General features: G+C 41.3%; 1 protein-coding gene across 10 annotated transcripts in view; it reads right to left on the bottom strand.

The window, feature by feature from the left end:
* Positions 1–17,745, bottom strand: part of LOC121679927 (ras-specific guanine nucleotide-releasing factor RalGPS1-like) — a 78,072-nt gene that overhangs the window by 46,419 nt on the left and 13,908 nt on the right. For all 10 annotated transcript variants that reach the window (XM_042059004.1, XM_042059008.1, XM_042059010.1 and 7 more), the window contains exons 5-8: positions 15,363–15,446; positions 11,949–12,038; positions 9,238–9,330; positions 3,151–3,277 (exon numbers count right to left, since the gene is read on the bottom strand). In XM_042059004.1, the coding sequence (XP_041914938.1) occupies positions 3,151–3,277; positions 9,238–9,330; positions 11,949–12,038; positions 15,363–15,446 (394 nt within the window). The remainder of the gene's footprint in view (positions 1–3,150; positions 3,278–9,237; positions 9,331–11,948; positions 12,039–15,362; positions 15,447–17,745) is intronic.

Genomic DNA, 17,745 nt, shown 5'->3' with positions numbered 1-17,745 from the left:
GGGACTCGTGGAGCTCCGGTCATACGGGGCCAGTTTTTTTTTTTTCTTTTTCTTTTAAAAAAACAAAAAAAAATCTGGACTATTGGACGGGTGAGCCCCCACAGTCAGCTTGAATGGGCAGAGCAGACAAAGCAGTGGAAACCGGACATGGAGTAAGGCCTAGCCTCGTCTGTCAGCCATCAGCCTTTTTGCGAGCTGCCCCACCGAGAAACGCAGTTTCCACATGTGGTGATGAAGGCATGACAGGGGGAGAGCCACTGGTTTCCTGTGAGGGGGGAAAGAGCCCTGTGGGCCACCTCACTCTGAACCAAGACCAGCGCACACTGCTATGAGACTATGACCAAGTGGGGGAAAGAGGGCATCGGAAAATGCTTCACAATTTGTTGTTGTTTATTTGTTCTAGTCCACAGCACAATCTGTGCAGAGAAAATTAATGTGATGTGCTGTACGTGATGTAGTATGTTTATATGTGATGCAATGCCCTGAATATGTCACGACACAGACACAGTTACTCAAATCCCCACCATGGTGCTGCAGTTTCATGTTCTCCGTCGAACCAACTCTGACCCACTAGCATACATTCATGTGGGATATGCCAACGATTGAGATCAGCCGTTACAATGCTCCTTATGATTTACTTCAAGAAGACTTATTGGCTTCATGCCTTCTCAAGATTAAAGGAAGTTTGTCATTAGTCATTCAATTCAACATGTTGAACTGGATAAGTAAAAGTGAGTTTAAGTAATAAAGACAGAATGTAATGAATAACACTGGCAACAGTAGCCTACTTATTACCATATGATCAGTTGCATATAATGGATAACAATTCTGTATGCATGTTCTGTTGCTCAGCTGCGACCTTTATTAGACTTCTTCATTAGTCTACTTGATTTGTGAGGGTCAACAAGCTGCCAATTTAGAATCAAGGGAATGGGTATGTGTTTCTCCCCAACATTAATCAAAACCCCATCTCCACCAAAAGTATCCCACATGTTCAGCAGTGATGACAGGAGGCAGATGGTTTGATTCAGGGCAATGGAGCGAAGCTGGTCTGGGTGTGTCAGTCACACAGCTCATGAGACGTCATGACGGAGAGATGATTTTTCTTTCTCTGTGTAATTAAGCTTTATGCCCATATTATGTGGTGTGAAATGTCAGTCTGTGAGGTAGCAAACAGTCAGTAGATATTCTGATGCATTTATGACTTCTGTACTTTGCTACCTTGAATATCTTGAACTAAAGTTAAGTAAAAGTGTATAGTCAGAGACTGGCAGGTCATGCAAGTTGTTTAGTGGGGGGTAGGGTGAATGCTCAAAAATGGAGGGTATAGCGGTCCCATAGAACCCTAGAGAAACCAGAGCATCAAATCAGCCGTTATCACCTCATAAATCATAGCAGAACCATCCAGCCACACTAATAACTCACAGCAATAAATATTAGACCTTCCAAATCGTTAAAAAACGTATTCAATATTTTTTCAAATGTAATGTAAAATGTGCAGCTGTGCAACTAAAAGTGTGCTCTAATCAATTCATTTCTTGAGCCAACTTCTCCGAGGTTATCTGAGGGCATGTTTAATTTTGCCAAAATTTACAGTAAACAACTGTCGATTTGAGATGACAGGAGAGAAGACAGGCGGGAAACAAGTGCTGGATTGTTCTACTACAGGGGGCTTAGAGAGGACATCAGCTACCCAGACAAAATATATTGTGAGAGCTTTTCCAAAAGAGACACACTCACATTAGCGTGAGGCAGACACAAAACAAAACACACAAAGACATCAAAGTTCCCTCCAACACAAACACAATCTCACAAACAACACAACAAATACTACAGGTCTGTCTTTCCCATAGGACAGCCTTAAAACATCAAATCTGCCATTAACAAAATGACTCAGGAAAACTGCAAGCTTGCAAGTGAAGTAAAACTCAAAATGAGATCACCAGACTTCTCTCAAAGTCAGACACATCAAAACAAAATCACAACAGTTCCCAGAGTATTATTTCCACATTATTATCTTGACATGAAAAGATGCAAAAAGGCTGAGTACGGACAGGATTCCTCTCCCTTTTCCCACATCATATTATTTTATTACACAGCTGCACATCACTCACAAAGTCCTGAGACTCTTTCTGTAAATGACAAAGCTGTTCGTCAGCATCTTCACTTCATCCAGCAGCTCTTCTTACAGTGGCACCCTAAAAAGGAACCCGAGTTTCGGCACTTCTATGTCATCAGCGAAACAAAAGGGAATGAGAGTGGATGTGTAATGGTTATTCCAGACACTTTCCATGTCCTGCAATCCATTCTCCAGCACAGATTTATAAAGATGCTGTGCTGCCCTGACACAATGTTCTCAAACTGTCGAGAAATTCCACATGATTAGAACCGTATGTTTTGAGGGTGGCTTACTCTCTTTTTAAACTCTTACTTCAACTGCACCGACATGTGGCTAAGTTGACAGGTGCATGATGGCAACGGCAGTGGCACTCCAGTCTCTGAAAACAATCTGTCTAAATGAGTCTGGCCTGAAACAGTTAGGACTTGCTCTTGGCTACAAAGTTAAGTCTTGATGAACAGAGATGGCCTCGACATAAACACAAACAGTTCAGAATATCTTTAGAATTTAAGCTGTTTGCTTTTTGTTTAGGCATTAGACAAATTATTCTTTCTTTTAGCGGCTTATGCAGACACTGATAAATTACGCAAGCAGAAAAAAGTAGAAGACGTCAGATAAACAGGAGACCCAAAAGCAGAGTGGGAGTATAAAGGCGATGGAAGAATTGACAGATAAAATGTGTTAGGTCATATGTTGCAACACGCAACATTCTTCACACCATGATGGGAGATAACTAAAAATAATGGCACTGTGATACCAGTGAATAACACTGAGGTCATCTGGAGTGTGTTTCTGTAGAAGAATTATACCTCAGCTCTGTAATAAATTACAAAACTGAAATGAAATGTTTACCTCTGCTGATTTGGATTCTTTCAGCTGATACAAATGTTACCCTTATGATTTTCCACTGGCTAGGCCAAAGACACAGACCACATCTAAACACATTGTGAGTGGAGGACATCTTTTCATAAAAAAGGACAACAAATGAAAAACACTTTTGGGGAGTTGAAAGAATTAAAACTTGAGCTCACCCAAGTAAGGGATGCATGGCACCATCTTCAGAGACCTGATGTACTCCCTCAAGCGACTGTAGTTCTCCTCCTTAGAAGTCAGATAATTCAGCTTGTCGAATGTGGCCTTGTCCTTGCGGCTAATCAACTAGGAAAGAAATAAAAATGTGTGTTTGTGATGGAAAATTATGTGTTGAGCACATCGACAGCCTAACAGGAGACAGACTGAAAATAACAATGCATTCATACATGGGGGGGGCACTCAATGTCTGACTGTCTCAATAACTGTCTCAACAGCACCATCAGGGAAAGACATCATAAAAGTTGTAACACTAAAACAAGCAATTTATTACATGTAATCACAAAATCATGCAGAATAATGAACAATTACTTTTTTTTGAAAGAGAAGCTACTGGAAGTGTGGACCTAGACCAAGGACAGCCATCTCCATTCCAAGGGATACATTTCACCCGCTTCAGAGCAAAACTGCTGACCACAGGCTTTCCTTCACAGGAAACCTCCTCTGTTCTCTTCTTCCTTTAGGGATCTAAGGGTCTAATAGCCACAGGTGCTGCCGACTAACCGACTGTGCGAAGGGAAAACCTCAAGAGGGAGGCCTTATGCAGTAGCCTGCAGTTCAACAGTACCAAACCGGACATGCAGGACATGATCCTGAATTCAGTAGCATGGAACTGCAAAGGTTACTAAAACACATAAAAAATATCTCCGTCTCGACTGGCAAATGAGAGACCAGATGGCGGGAAGCATGCAGCGGAGATGTTATGACAACACTATGGCAGAACAGCGACTGGTCGGGTTTACGGTATGGCTTTCTTACTCCAGACTGTACAACTGGAGGGAGTTTTCAACAAAACATACTCGGGGCACATGCCGCGGCTCGGCGAAACCAGCTTGAGCTCCAGGCCCCAGGCTACGGGGTTGTGACCGTACGACCCCCGGAAAAAATTGGCCGCCAACCCAGTTTGCCCACCTTAGAAAATCAAACACACGCTCGGCTGGAGTCTGTGACCTGTGTCTGGCCGTCATTGGAAACAAACACACGCATGCAAGCCGAGCCTTGACCTCTCCCAATCCAGGGAGGATACTACTACGCACAAGGAGGAGGAACTATCTACCACATCATGAAACACATGCGTCAATCTCACAGACTCTTGACAGCAAATGTAGGCCTACTATTTTTACTAAAACAAAACATCAACAACTCATAATGGTATATTACACTCAAATCAATATTTCATACAAGGGATACAAAAAAGACAGAGGAAAGGGTGAAACTGTTCCTAGTCTAATAACTTACATGCACACCATGTTAAACAGGCCCGACTCGCAGGAGACCTCAATCCCAGTAGATAGAAATGGATGACGAAAACTTTTCAACACATCAAAAAACACATATAATAACAATAGAACTTTATGAGGCTGAATGTTTTATTTATATTATTTCACCCCATAATATAACAGCCAAGTGACCTCCCACTTAGCTGCAGTCAAGTAAGAGAATATTGAAACTCTCCATGTGTCTCCACCCCACCCCCCACTAAACACACAGCAATACTTATCCTACCCCCACCATGCTGTCCTACAACGAGGTCAACAATATAGTAATAACTGGGCACAATGTCTCTCCCTCCTGAATCCTATTACAAGGCTATTCATCAGTCATGACCTCATGGAATCTCAGATCTCACTGGTTTATGGGGCTCCCCAGGGGCCACTTTGAAACCTCATACATCATTATCTGGGTTTACTGTGTTAAGAGCCAGTGATGGAGATTCTTTCCTAGCTCGCACGGGCTGCCATAGACCACTCCACCCGACCAGTCGTGGAATACCAATCCTGGATGCCGCTGCACCCCAAACGTAAACCGCTTTTTTCTTTTCTTTCAAAAAGCTCCTGGAGGACACGTGAGGCACGGAAGCACTGCCGTAGCCTAGCAACAGTATCATGAGTGGACGACACACAGGCTCATCTGCTTTCAAGATGTGCCATGATGTCGACACCTACTCTATAGCACGTCCACTGAGTGGGAGAATAACACTAGGAAAAAGCTTGTCGTAAGACCGTAAGCCTCAATCTATTGTTCAAACTGGCACCATTATCCGGGTTTCCTGTTAATATCTCTTCTCAGAGGAAGAGAGGTGACCTCATCATTGGATCAGTTCAGCACTTCCCTAACACCGTTGTGCGTTAAAGCACTACTTTGCTTAAAAAATCTCCTGCAAATGGCCTAAGAGTGTTGTATCAGCAAATGCCCCATTAAGAGATCTGGTTTGCCATTCGCCTACTTTTGTACAAAGGCAGGTAAAGAAAATCAGTTTGACCCCTTTTTAAGACCAATCCATCCCATCACAACCATTTTCCATTGTAGAATTCAAACAGTTTTACAACAAATACTTCAGATCATTGAGATGGCAGACAGTTTTAACAGGAAGTGTTACAGTCCCGGTGCAAGGCACAAAATGCACCATAAAGATCGATGAGAGGCGAAGACCATGTAACAGGAACTCTGGTGAGTTATGACAGCTCTGACAGTTTAAAAGAACATGTTAAGATGTGAATCAGCATGGGGGGGAAAAAACTACCAAAAACGTATTGGATATTACTTATCATTGCTGTTCATTTGAACATGAGGCATCAGAGGCCACTGAACATCACCGACATCAGTTAAAAAGGAAACACTGGAGATGATTCATGGTGACAGCTAACGGGCCACTACACATCAGTTAATGTGCAAAGAGGTGTAGATGGACTGGGAAAGATGAACAGTGACTGAATCTGGGGAGAGCCTTCTAGCGTGTGTCTGTGTGTGTCTGTGTATGTCAGTGTGTGTATGTCAATGTGTGTGTGTCAGTGTGTGTGTGTATCAGTGTGTGTGTGTGTCAGTGTGTGTGTCAGTGTGTGTGTGTGTGTGTGTCAGTGTGTGTGTGTGTGTGTGTCAGTGTGTGTCAGTGTGTGGGAGATTTCCACTAAGTGCCAGAAATGTCATGCCAGTAATCAATCACTCAACACTGACAGAAAACATTACTAAACGTGGAACCACACTACAGTTCTTTATGGATCCCAATGAAATCTTTATGGTGGGCTTTCAAATGATGCAAACATAAAGCTATAACGAAATAAAAAATATTGCCGGTTTCTAAATGGTGGAAAAAAGAACAAAACAGCATGGAAATGAGACAGTCAGCATCTTATAATGTTTTTGCTGGCATGTTTCTGTACATTACAACACAGAAAAGTCCCCGGTAGATGTAATTCTCAGACCAGTGGAAACTATTGTACATGTCTTTGACAAAGACGAGTGTTCTGTGGGTGAGACAGGATTTGTACAGGTCACTGTTAGGTGTCCATAGCTAATGTTAAGGTCAGCAAAGGCCTGTTGGGACTTGTAAGGACGGGGGGGGGGGGGGGGGGGGGGGGGGGGGGGCCCATGGGGACCTGGGTTTGATTTCAACCGGTGGCCATAACCAACCCCGATCTCTCCCACTCTCCTTCTCGGTCACTTTCAACTGTCCTATCCACAAAAAGGCAAAACACCCCAAAAATATACTTTAAAACAGGTGTAGGTGTATAGGGTCTGCTGGGGAATTGCAATGAACAGGCTAATGGGTTTTATACAAGGAAATTGAGCTCCACCACAAAGACCATGCTTCACACTTCACATGAAATGACAGGCCGCACAACCTCCTGTCCAGCTCATACATCATACAATATGTTCTGCCATATGATGTGCTCAAATAAAGGAGAGCTATTCAGTCACTGAGCGACCATTTTCCATGGACACTCTGTCTCTCCAAAATTATATGTCATTACAGTCACTAGCCTGCATTGGTCTGCCTGTGTCTGTTTTGCCACGATATCTTGTTGCTAAGCTGTTTGTGAGGCTTTAAAAACAAAATAAAAGCAATTCGACATTAGCAGTGCTTTTGTACACTGAACAAATATCAGCCCATTGGAAGCATGAAGGACTAATGTGTCCCGTTAGCTTTCAATTTATAACTGATGGGAATGGGAAGGAGATGCATGTGTTCTTTTTAACAGCGTGGAAGAAACGGCACAAGCTATTAAACGGCTCACAAACAGCAATTCCTGGACAGATAAATCACAAGCAAAATCACTGTGATCATTACAATGTCTGCATATGAGAGGAACACAAATTGGGAAAAGTCTCTCTTTATCTTTAATAAGAGGACACTCAAACAGTTTGCAGAGATTATGGGGAAAAGTGGCTGTCCCTGATAACAATAAAATGAAAACACAGAAATAATATGCTATTTGTGCCGAGTAACATTAACCCTCAAACCCTCTTAAAAAATAACGAGTTGTTGACCCTCTTCTCTCTGCTGTCTATTTGAAGCAAAACATTGGCCCACTGCATATATCACAACCTTGGCCCACTGCATATATCACAACCTTGGCCCACTGCATAGATCACAACCTTGGCCCACTGCATATATCTTGTCTGTGACTACGCACTGTGTGCTGGACCTGGAGAGCACACAGAGTTCGACCTTTGTTGTCACTTTGGTGGCATGAAAGCTCTTTTAATCGTATTTTTAAATGTTGTGCAAAACCGCAATTACAAATAGGATTACGTACATGCATATATTCTCCAGCCTGCCATGTTGGCATCATGGCATTATTCTTTTAATTCTGTGCAGCATTGTGCTAATGATGGCACATATATATATATATATTTTTTTTTTATTACTTCAATCTAATGAAATCATTATCCAAAACTGATGACACTAGGAAAATGGAAAGAGACTAAACTGTCAGACTGGAATTTCTGAGCCTTTATGGAAACAACTGGTCCCAACTAGTAGCCAGAACTCAATAGCCATAATTATGGCCGCAGTGGTGTTATAATAATGAGATCTGCCATTATGCACACATTCAAATATGAGGATCGGTCCTCTGTCCAAAGGTGCTTTTTGTTTTAGACAAACAGACAGATATTAAGCTACACTATGCATAAAAATGGAAGTTTCAATGCTACAATCAATTTAAATGAGCAATTATCAATGATGTTCATTAAAAAGCTGCTGTTTAGCATTTCTGAAGATATTTTAACACTGTTGTGCCTACAGTGTCTTACTATAGATAGAGATGTTGATCTAGAGTTTGGTAAATATTTCTAGAAAGATACCTCATAGGTCAGTTATTACAGTGATTGATAATGACACTCGGAACTATTTTCTCCAAAAACCTCTCGGTCTTCCAGAAACAGCATTCAAAGAGCTGCCAGTTTGAATGACTACTACTTACTGACATAAGAGAAAGAACTTACTACGTCCCTGCAACGCTGTTAAGCTAAAGGAAATCTGTTGGAGGGACCTTTCCATTGCAATGTGTCACAAGCTCTTGTTACTCTTCTACCCCAAGATAACCCTTAGGAGGGCAATCTTCATTCCAGACGGTGTATGTCGCCTGATATACATCCCACCGATGACACCCTATGCCCAAAATGTTGTGCTATGTTTCCAGAATCTAGTCAATGATTAATGCCTAGTCCTGGTTTCAGGTTTAGGAGTACTTCTTTGACATCGTCACCCTCATACTGTATTTTAAAACAGCTATGCATGGTATTCCAATTCCAATTAATTCATTATTTTGACCCAGCAGAATTATGATGGAGGCTCTCCTCAGTATACTTAACACCTAAGAGTTTCTGTGGAACTGACTTTTGACAGCTTCCTTTGTTTTTCTTTCCACGATGATGAACGGGCTTGGCTCTATGTTGTAAAAATGAGTAAATGTTTATTGTAACACAAGGTCCCACATGAGCGGGGTAAAAAATGCCGATGACAAAGCTGTTCAGATAATTTACCACCAGGTTGAAGTGTTATGCAGGGTATTCTGCTACTGCTGAAATTCCTCTGGGTCACGTTCATCGGCAGAAGCACAGAGTAAATGTAGATAGCAAGGTAGCATATGTTTCTCTGGTGATAGTTAGCAAAAATGCTACTTTTCCAGATGCATACTTTCCATACATTTAACTCACAACATATTCTCCAGATATTACACTAACAGCTCTGAAACAAGCACTGTACTTCACAAAGCAAAGAAAATAAAGATGCCATTGCTTACCGCCCAGGTCTTACTGAGTCTGAAGATTGGTGCACTTTGCAAGGCAGAGACCACAGATACCAGGCCATGAAGGTTGTTCAGCTCCATTAGTTTCTGAAGGGGTAAAGGTATAAAAAGCAATTATGACAATATGCTTGTAGTTTACCTCATGTTTTCTATAAATAACACAAGGCTGTTAGGAGGAGCCCACCTAGGGTTTAAGCATCCTAAATAAAAGTAAAAATAGAAAATAACAGAAGATGGTTGCAGTCGTTACATTCTTCTTTAACATCACACCTAATATACAGAAGTTGCCAAGGAGGTTAGACATGCTTTGAATGTTGATGACTGCAAAATGCTATTCTTTTCCAGGTACAAATTTCCCAGCCTCATATCATACAAATAATCGCCTATATTTCAAGAAAGGGGAAAATCTGTGGGAATAAAATGTATAACTTAGAGTAAAATTCCTTAAGAGGTATATTTCTGGCTGCATGACAACAGGCCAATTCATATAATGACAAGAAATTATAGAGGCCCCTAAATGTGTAAATAGCTACTTATTAAATTATCTGCCGGCTGCTCAGAAGAATATTCTAACTGCATCTGTTGCCATAATCCAGCAACAATAAAAGTGTCTTGAAAAACCACCCACATTTTAAATTCCTCTTTCATGATTCAGCTCTTAGGGAATAGTAGAGGTGAACTGTAATCCCTTTTGAAAGGCACGTTGATGCTTTTTATGCACTCTCACATATTTTCTTTTTTTTTTATGGGTTCCCTGCTGTCTCTCGGCAGAGATGATGCAGTGCTCTCATCAAACTCCCACATTATGACCTGCAGAGGCAACTCCCTCTGTTCCAGCTCTCTGATTGGACCGTGATCAGGTGACAGATGCTACTGGTAATAGTGTCCTTGCGTTATACTGTCAGCCAAAGTGCATCTGTCCAGTCATGGCCATAACAATCATTAAGGACAGAGGTTTTGTCATCAAGACCTGTGTGCCATTTTTCCCACAGGTACATATTGCGATCTGATCGTGCATAAATATATGCACACAGCCAAGCACATTTCAAGGACACAAAGCAGGAACATTTTACTTTACAGTAACTGCTCTTTTAGAGCAATTTCCAGATTAGGTTTGGGACACAAATCTGTTATTTTTATAATAATTTTTGACTTCTTTTGACTCCTTATTGAGCATGAATGTTGCCATGTGGTCATGGATAAACTATCTGTGAGCAGAGTTTCAGTGTTCTGCTTTAGAGATCAAAACCATGCTGTCCAAATGCTCAACGTGGTTACATTGAGGACAAAATGTTGCTAGGGTTTATGGGCCAAAATAAAATATGAGGCAAAACAAAACAGATATACTTTTATATCATGATCAAAAAGTATTTGAAAGTGACTGGCTTGCAAATTCTTGGCAATGATAGACAAAATCTAGGAAAGAATTTCTTAATGCCCTAAGAGACAAAAGTTTAAATTTCAAAAATATATCCGCTGTTCCACTCACACCACACTCTACACACCCATAAATTCAAAGTAATATTTGTGATGTTTACTGACAATCAAATGCCTATATAAAGTACAGTTACCAATGTAGTAATTTTAAAGATACAATCAGGGATTTTGCAGAAGTCACATTTGTTTGTGTTTATGTTTATATTTATTAGCAGATGCTTTTGTGCAAAAAATGTATATTATATTTTAACCAAGGACCAAACAAAACACGCCAGAGATGTAGCTCACCCCTACCTTCAGGATTCCCAGAGAAATTCTACGCAGGGTTTCGTTTTTGTTTGGGGGCAGGCTGCCCCCACTTTGTTTGTTTCCAGTTTTTGGCGCCTGGGCTGCCTACAGAGACCGGGTTTTTTTTACTGTGCGCTCATGTAAGGACCAGCTAGCCCTCATAAGGAGAGGATTGTTGAATGTGACAAAAAATGTTATGGCCTTGAAATTGCGTAAAATCCCTGAAAATCCCTGACAGGACCTTCTAGCCTGCTCTTTAATATTATGGCTAATAATACTGAACAAAATTACCATTTATACTGCCAGATGTGAACCTAGATTCATATTTAAAATCACAAATGTAAGCTAATAGCATGATATGCATTATGGTTATTATGTTAAAGTTTTTTAACAGACACTACAGTTATAAATTATCAAAATAATTATGAATTATTCAACATTAACAAATAGTTATGTCAAAATATATAATTATGTCAAAATAATATAAAAATAATAACAAAATAACTTATTTTGTCTAAATGTCCATTCATGTATTTTTCTGACAAGGGGTCAATGGTGTCGCACAGAGATGTAAATTGAAAGAAAATTGTAAGTTTAATTCTCAACAACAATTGTAAAAGAAAAATATGAAGGCATCTAGAAGTATAGTAATTTCCTGTGTATTAGCCTCATTGTGTTTAAACAGCAGAACAGTGTTTTATGCTAACTAAAAACAGCAAATTCGTCAATTAACCGCACTTGTGTATTAACCAGAGTGCCCCATATCTCAATAAATCAGAATCAGATTGTGCTTTAATCATAAAGAAGAATGGATAAAAAAGAAATGCATTCCCATGTATAGCCCAACCCCCGAGTATTAACCTCATAGCTGAAGACATTTTAAACCTTGATTAATAGTTGGAAAATTACAGTCCATTAGCCTTTGCCATTTTGATCAAATGCTTAGGGTTTCATGGTAATTCAACAGGCAGTTTACTCACCTTTGCTATTTTGATAAAATGGCTCAGGATCTCTGCCCGAATCTTCAGTGTCTGAGCTGTGAGAATTTCTCTCACCAACCAGAAGCTCACCTACAGGAATCAAATTAAATTAAATCAAAAGTTACTATTCAGGGAATTACAGAAAATGTTTCAATCCAAAGATCTTTTCTAACAAATAATGTTTTTTGATGTTTTGCTACTAACTAAAAGTGGGTCTTTGTGGTACCACTGCATACTTACAACCATCTTTCCAAGATGCAAGCATACAAATGTTCATGATTTATCTAAAAGCGTACATTAGAAAGAGAGGCCACAGGTTCTGCTATCAATTATTGTGGCCTCTCCTTGAATATCTTCCAAACAAAGCTGTGCTGTTAATGTGAAAGTTGACCTCATACTGGAAAGATTTATGCAATATGCAATGTTCAATAAACAGGGCATCTGATAACTACTGCCTAAGTAGCTTTTTAACAGAGTACTGTATGCCAGCCACTGACTTAAGATTTAGAGAATATGTACAATAACTTTAACCATGACAAATGCGATGACAGCATATTTGTCAGCAATTAAGAAATGAGCATTTAATCAGAAGGTTAGGCATATTAAGGACCAGGCAGTAAATTCTCTCAGCAGCCAACTGGTGAGTTACGGAACAAGCAGTCTGACAATGAGTTATATTAAAATTCTGTGAACTGCTTTTGACCTCCAATCTCACAACACAGGCCCAAACTGCACACTGCACAGATCTGCAGGGAGAGTTTTGCTCTCCTGATGGAAACGTCTACAGCTACTTGTTTATTTGTGTAATAGCTTAAAGATGTCTGTGAGGAAACATTCATCGTCGTCAGTAAATCTGAGCGCACGGCCCCAGGCTAGACGCCTGCTCTCACAGTCTCCGCTGTGTGGCCGACAAGCAGCGATATTTTCTCTGCAAACTCCATTTCTAATTAAACAAGTTGTAAACATAAAGTAACAGGGGAGTCATTCCCGTCACGATACCCGCTTTAGGTGCCAGGGCCGAAAACTGCCAGGAGGGGGGAAAAAAAATCTATACCGACAAAAACACGTGTGGAAATACACTTGTTTTACTCCGCCACTCCAATCACTTGAAACCTTTTTTCACACACACGCTGCTCATTCACAGAGTGCCACTGGATGAACGGCCCCCGGTGGAGCTGTAAATATGTCCAAACTCTGAGAAATAATCAACTACCACGTCTGGCCAATTGATGTCTTTCCCATAAATTCTGCCAGGAAGCGTGTGCTGCGCTCCATACAGTACCCACGATCTGGGAACATGACCTACACTGTTTGTCTTAGACCTTTACGGAACGTCAGCATAACAAAAAAGGAAATGAGATCATTAGAATGGTCTGTATGGATGGGATAGAGTTGACAGAATTGGTACGGAATTGCACAAGGAGATAGGATTTCTACACATTATGTTTTCATATGCACAGATCCACATAAAACATTCAAGTCATGTGCTCAGGAACTATTTACTACACTCAAGATCTGAAAGCATGGAGGTGGCAATTGCTGTAAAAGAGTAATCCTGAGGACATACTTGACCCCAACACACACCCGTAACGACTATTAAGGCTGACTTAAGACTGTCTAATCACAGTCAAGCCAATTGAAGCCATTCAAAGTAAACTAAACAGGCTGGCTGTTTGCCTGATGAAGAAAAGCCTGTGAACGGCATCGCTATGGCTACAAAAACATCTTGAGCGTGGCTGTACAAACGTCTGTGTGAATTACCCATTTTCTCTGGACTCCATTCCTGCTATATCTGGCTTATCTCCAGGATAAGGCATTTCAACAACAGGTCCACTAAGTGCCCATGTTTTTGTATTTTCCTTCATCAAGTAAATCACTCTCATGGACATTTAGTGTCTGGAAAAGCCAAAAGGGATTAACACCTTTTTAAAAATACTGGAATAACTACATGGCCCTGGTGGGCGGATAACATTAACATTTCAACAAAATAGACAGGAGGCAAAATCAATACAATAATTCTGTATTAAAAAAAACAAACAAAAAAAAAAACAGACTATCCATGTTTGTGGAGCTTGAGGACCCCATCCCTTCACACAGCCTAATGGCCTGTCCCTCCCGCTGACCTATGCCTTGGCTAGACCCAGTCAGGACAACCTCAACAATAAGTCACTCCAATTCCAGCCAAAGTTACAAGTGAAAGTAACTGGCCACAGTTAGGGGAGAAACCTGAACCAGTCAGGATCCTTCACCTCTCCCTGAAACATGCCTCTCCTTATGTCACTCTCCACTTCCTCTGCCAAACGGCTCACATACCCTAGTAGAGGAAAAAGGTAAAGGAGCCGACAGGTAATAACTCTTAGTAATCTGCCGCTACCTAAGGCGCCCAGATCAGCGGAAAACGTCTCCCCTCTGTGCAGGGATGATTTATATTGTCTGCTCTGGATTAGGAGGCTGTAGCATGAAGGGTTGGTAATGGCTTCACGGTACGTTCATCTCTATACTGCCATAGTCACAAAGGCCCGTGGAACAGCTGCAGGGTCTTAGCTCTAATGGGCATAGTGAGCCAATTACCTACTGTACCATGGGCACAAGCCCAGCCCAGTGAGGTAAGCGCTCACTCGCTCGCTCGCTCGGCGGCAGAAATGTGTGGTCATGCTCCAGCACGTTATGACAGAGGATCAGTGTATGGTGTGGGGTAACGAAGCATGGAAGTGTTCCATACTTCAAAATGTGAATAAAGAGAGTTGTTGCGGGGTTTTTTTTTTTTTTTTTCGGTCACTCTAAGCATCGGAAAACACATCATTAGCGATAATGATTAAAATGATGCCCTCTGAAGTGAAAACAGAAACGAAACTTGTCAACAAGTTTTCCAGTAGCAGTCTCAGCAGGACAGCATACTGTATGTCCAACGAAACCTACACTTCTCATATCTTAAGAAAAACAACAAAAAAAAAACAAAAAAAACGCACAAACGCAAGAACATATTACATATTACAGAGAAAAACAACATGATCTTGCTCATTTTGATGTGTACTAATAAAGAGTCCTGAACAAAAAAAGTCCACAACTATAACTATGGAAATAAGCTACGCAATAGGAGCAGTACCGCCTGCATGGTGCAACACTTCAGTGTAGGTCTTTGGCCTAAATGCAGAGTTTGGAAGTGATGAATAACGAGATGGTACCTGCATTCTTTAAGACGGACAATAAAATCTGACACTAACAAGTAATGGCTTTGGGGGTTCCTTACCACGCCCAAGGCATCTGTGTCCATGTTTTTCAGTTTAAAACATGACTGAACAAGTTTACCAGACTTTGTGTGAGTCATGTCCGGTCAGGTGTTTTAAAGCACCAGAGCTGAATCGGGACTCAACAGGAGTGGGACTCACCTGATTGAACAGGAGTGGGACTCACCTGATTGAATCGGCGTGTGAAAGCCACCACGTTAGGCGCCAGGCTGTGCTTCTCCTTCCTGTTCCACCCACAGCTGGCAAGCTCCTTTAAAACACACAACCACACACACACACACACACACACAGTGTGAACTTCATCGTCTTCTCACTGGCAGTCAGTGAGCTCTGCACACACACACACGCACACACACACACACACACACACACACACACACACACACGTGTGAACTTCATCGTCTTCTCACTGGCAGTCAGTGAGCTCTGCACCCCACAGGGCTTGACTAACCTCTCTCCACAGAACTGCTAAAGCCTTCAGCATCAATTGTCATCAGCTTAAAATCCTATGTGATTCTCTGAGGACGCAACGTTGGCTTGGAACAACACGGGCATAAATTCATCATGAAATCGTCGCTCATTGTAAAACTGACAAAACTAGCATTGCTGAGAAACTCCAAACAAAGAGTAGCTTCAAAGGCCAATAAAATGTTGTGAAGCCCCGTGAAAACCAATGAAGCATTGGCAAGCTGTGGGAGACCCTATGACGACAGGCCTGCTCTTCACGCCCTCTGGTTGGCTTGTTCCCCTCTGGCTGTGATCTGTGTTTATTTAAATGACCCCTGGATACACTGGGATTTACTTGTGCACAAGTTCAAATATTTTAATATCATATGGACATCACAGACACAGTATGTGTTGCCACGAAATTCTTACCTGCAAGGACCTTTTTCCACAGAGCAACAATCAAAACCAGACCACAGGAACGCAGACAAAAACTCAACTGACATTCGGCAGACAAATAAATCAAGATCTGAAGTACCCTATCAAGTGCAGGTGTAAGAGTGTTAAGTGTTACTGCAGTACATGCAACAGGATTCACTGAACAAGAGAAGATCTGAGAGCACTTGAGCGCTGAGAAAATACTGTGCTGGGGTTGTCTGCAATGATTCCGAGGGCCAAGGCTTCAAAGACGGCCAACAATGAAACACAGAGCCGTCTAATCCCATCGATTTTATTTTAGCTCGCTGATGAGCAGTGTCACCATGAGGCAGCGTTCCCATGGAACCCGAAATGCTGAGAGAGAACACGCTCTACACGCTACTCTGAGCACATCAATTCCTTGCCGGAAGGCCTGATAGTCGCCTGGCTTGGGCCACATCGAGCTGGACCCTGCAGCTAGCAATGCGAGTCAAGATGACAATTAGGAACCACCTGGCCCTAATCTGCCACCTGTTATGAATACAAACGCAGCTCAAGCAAACATTCCCTTCGCTAGACTCTGCAGGCCTGCCTGCCTGCCTCCTTGGCCTGTTCACTGGACTCCTGACAGTATACAGTTCCTAACCCGCAGCCCCCTCATTTAGGCCTGTTTTTCTTCCCATAAAAGAAACCCAGGGGAAATAAAGCAGGCTAGATCCAATAATATTTCATGTATTAAAATGGGGAAATTAAACGTGTTAAATAACATAGCTACAAGTCGTGTTGGTCTTGTTGAGTTTACCTCAGCTGAACAGTACCAAGTACCGTTTCTGATTTTTTTTTTTTTCTAGTGCTGCATTGCAATGAACAATTCAATTGACAACTCATTTGAATCATGAAACAGAACAGTAAGGAAACTGTCAGAAAAGTCAGACTCGCTGTATCTTAAGCTATAATTGTATTTCCTGAGCAAAAGGGGCAGGTTCTTTTAAGAAATAACAACAGAAAGTTTGGTTGTTAACAGTTTGGATGACACTACTGAAATCCAGCAATAAGTGAAAGCGCAAATGGCACTCCTGCAATGCGTAAACACTGCATGGGGTCTGGCTGAAAACATTAGTGGTCCAATGTATCAACAAATGATGCACAATTCTCTCTTCCATCACTAACACTGACATCATAGTTTATGTCAACTGTATATACAGTGAACTGAAAGTAAATCATGAAAATGAAGACAATTCTGTTTACTGTTTAGTTACACAGTGCCCTGAGCCTTAGAAAGCAGATATGCAAGGCTGCTTAGGTCTTATCTGTTTTAAGATGGTATTAAGTATGTGGAGGGCAGTTTGTCAAACAAAGATGTCACATAGTCTGTCATTACAGCCTAAAACAAATCACATTTTTTGACTCTACCATGGGGAACATTGTCAGAGTATGTTTTGCCTTATCTATAGGTTTTGTTATGAATTTGAATTTTGCTCTGGTGAGCCATTTATAAGTTTCATGGAGCAGTTTTATTGTGTGGATCCTGAATCTCTAGTCTTACATAAATGCAACTGAATCATTTAAAATCCAGACTGAGTGTATGGTTTGAATCTTGGCTTGAAGCGTTTGTCACATCATTTTCTTCTTTTAAACATTTCAACGGCAGTCTTAACAAGAGACTGCTGGAGAGATGTTCACTGACT

This window comes from Alosa sapidissima, chromosome 13 (genome assembly GCF_018492685.1).
Source record: "Alosa sapidissima isolate fAloSap1 chromosome 13, fAloSap1.pri, whole genome shotgun sequence".
NCBI lineage: Eukaryota > Metazoa > Chordata > Actinopteri > Clupeiformes > Clupeidae > Alosa > Alosa sapidissima.
Note: the sequence above shows the minus strand (reverse complement) of the source record. Positions and strands in the feature narration are given on the sequence as shown.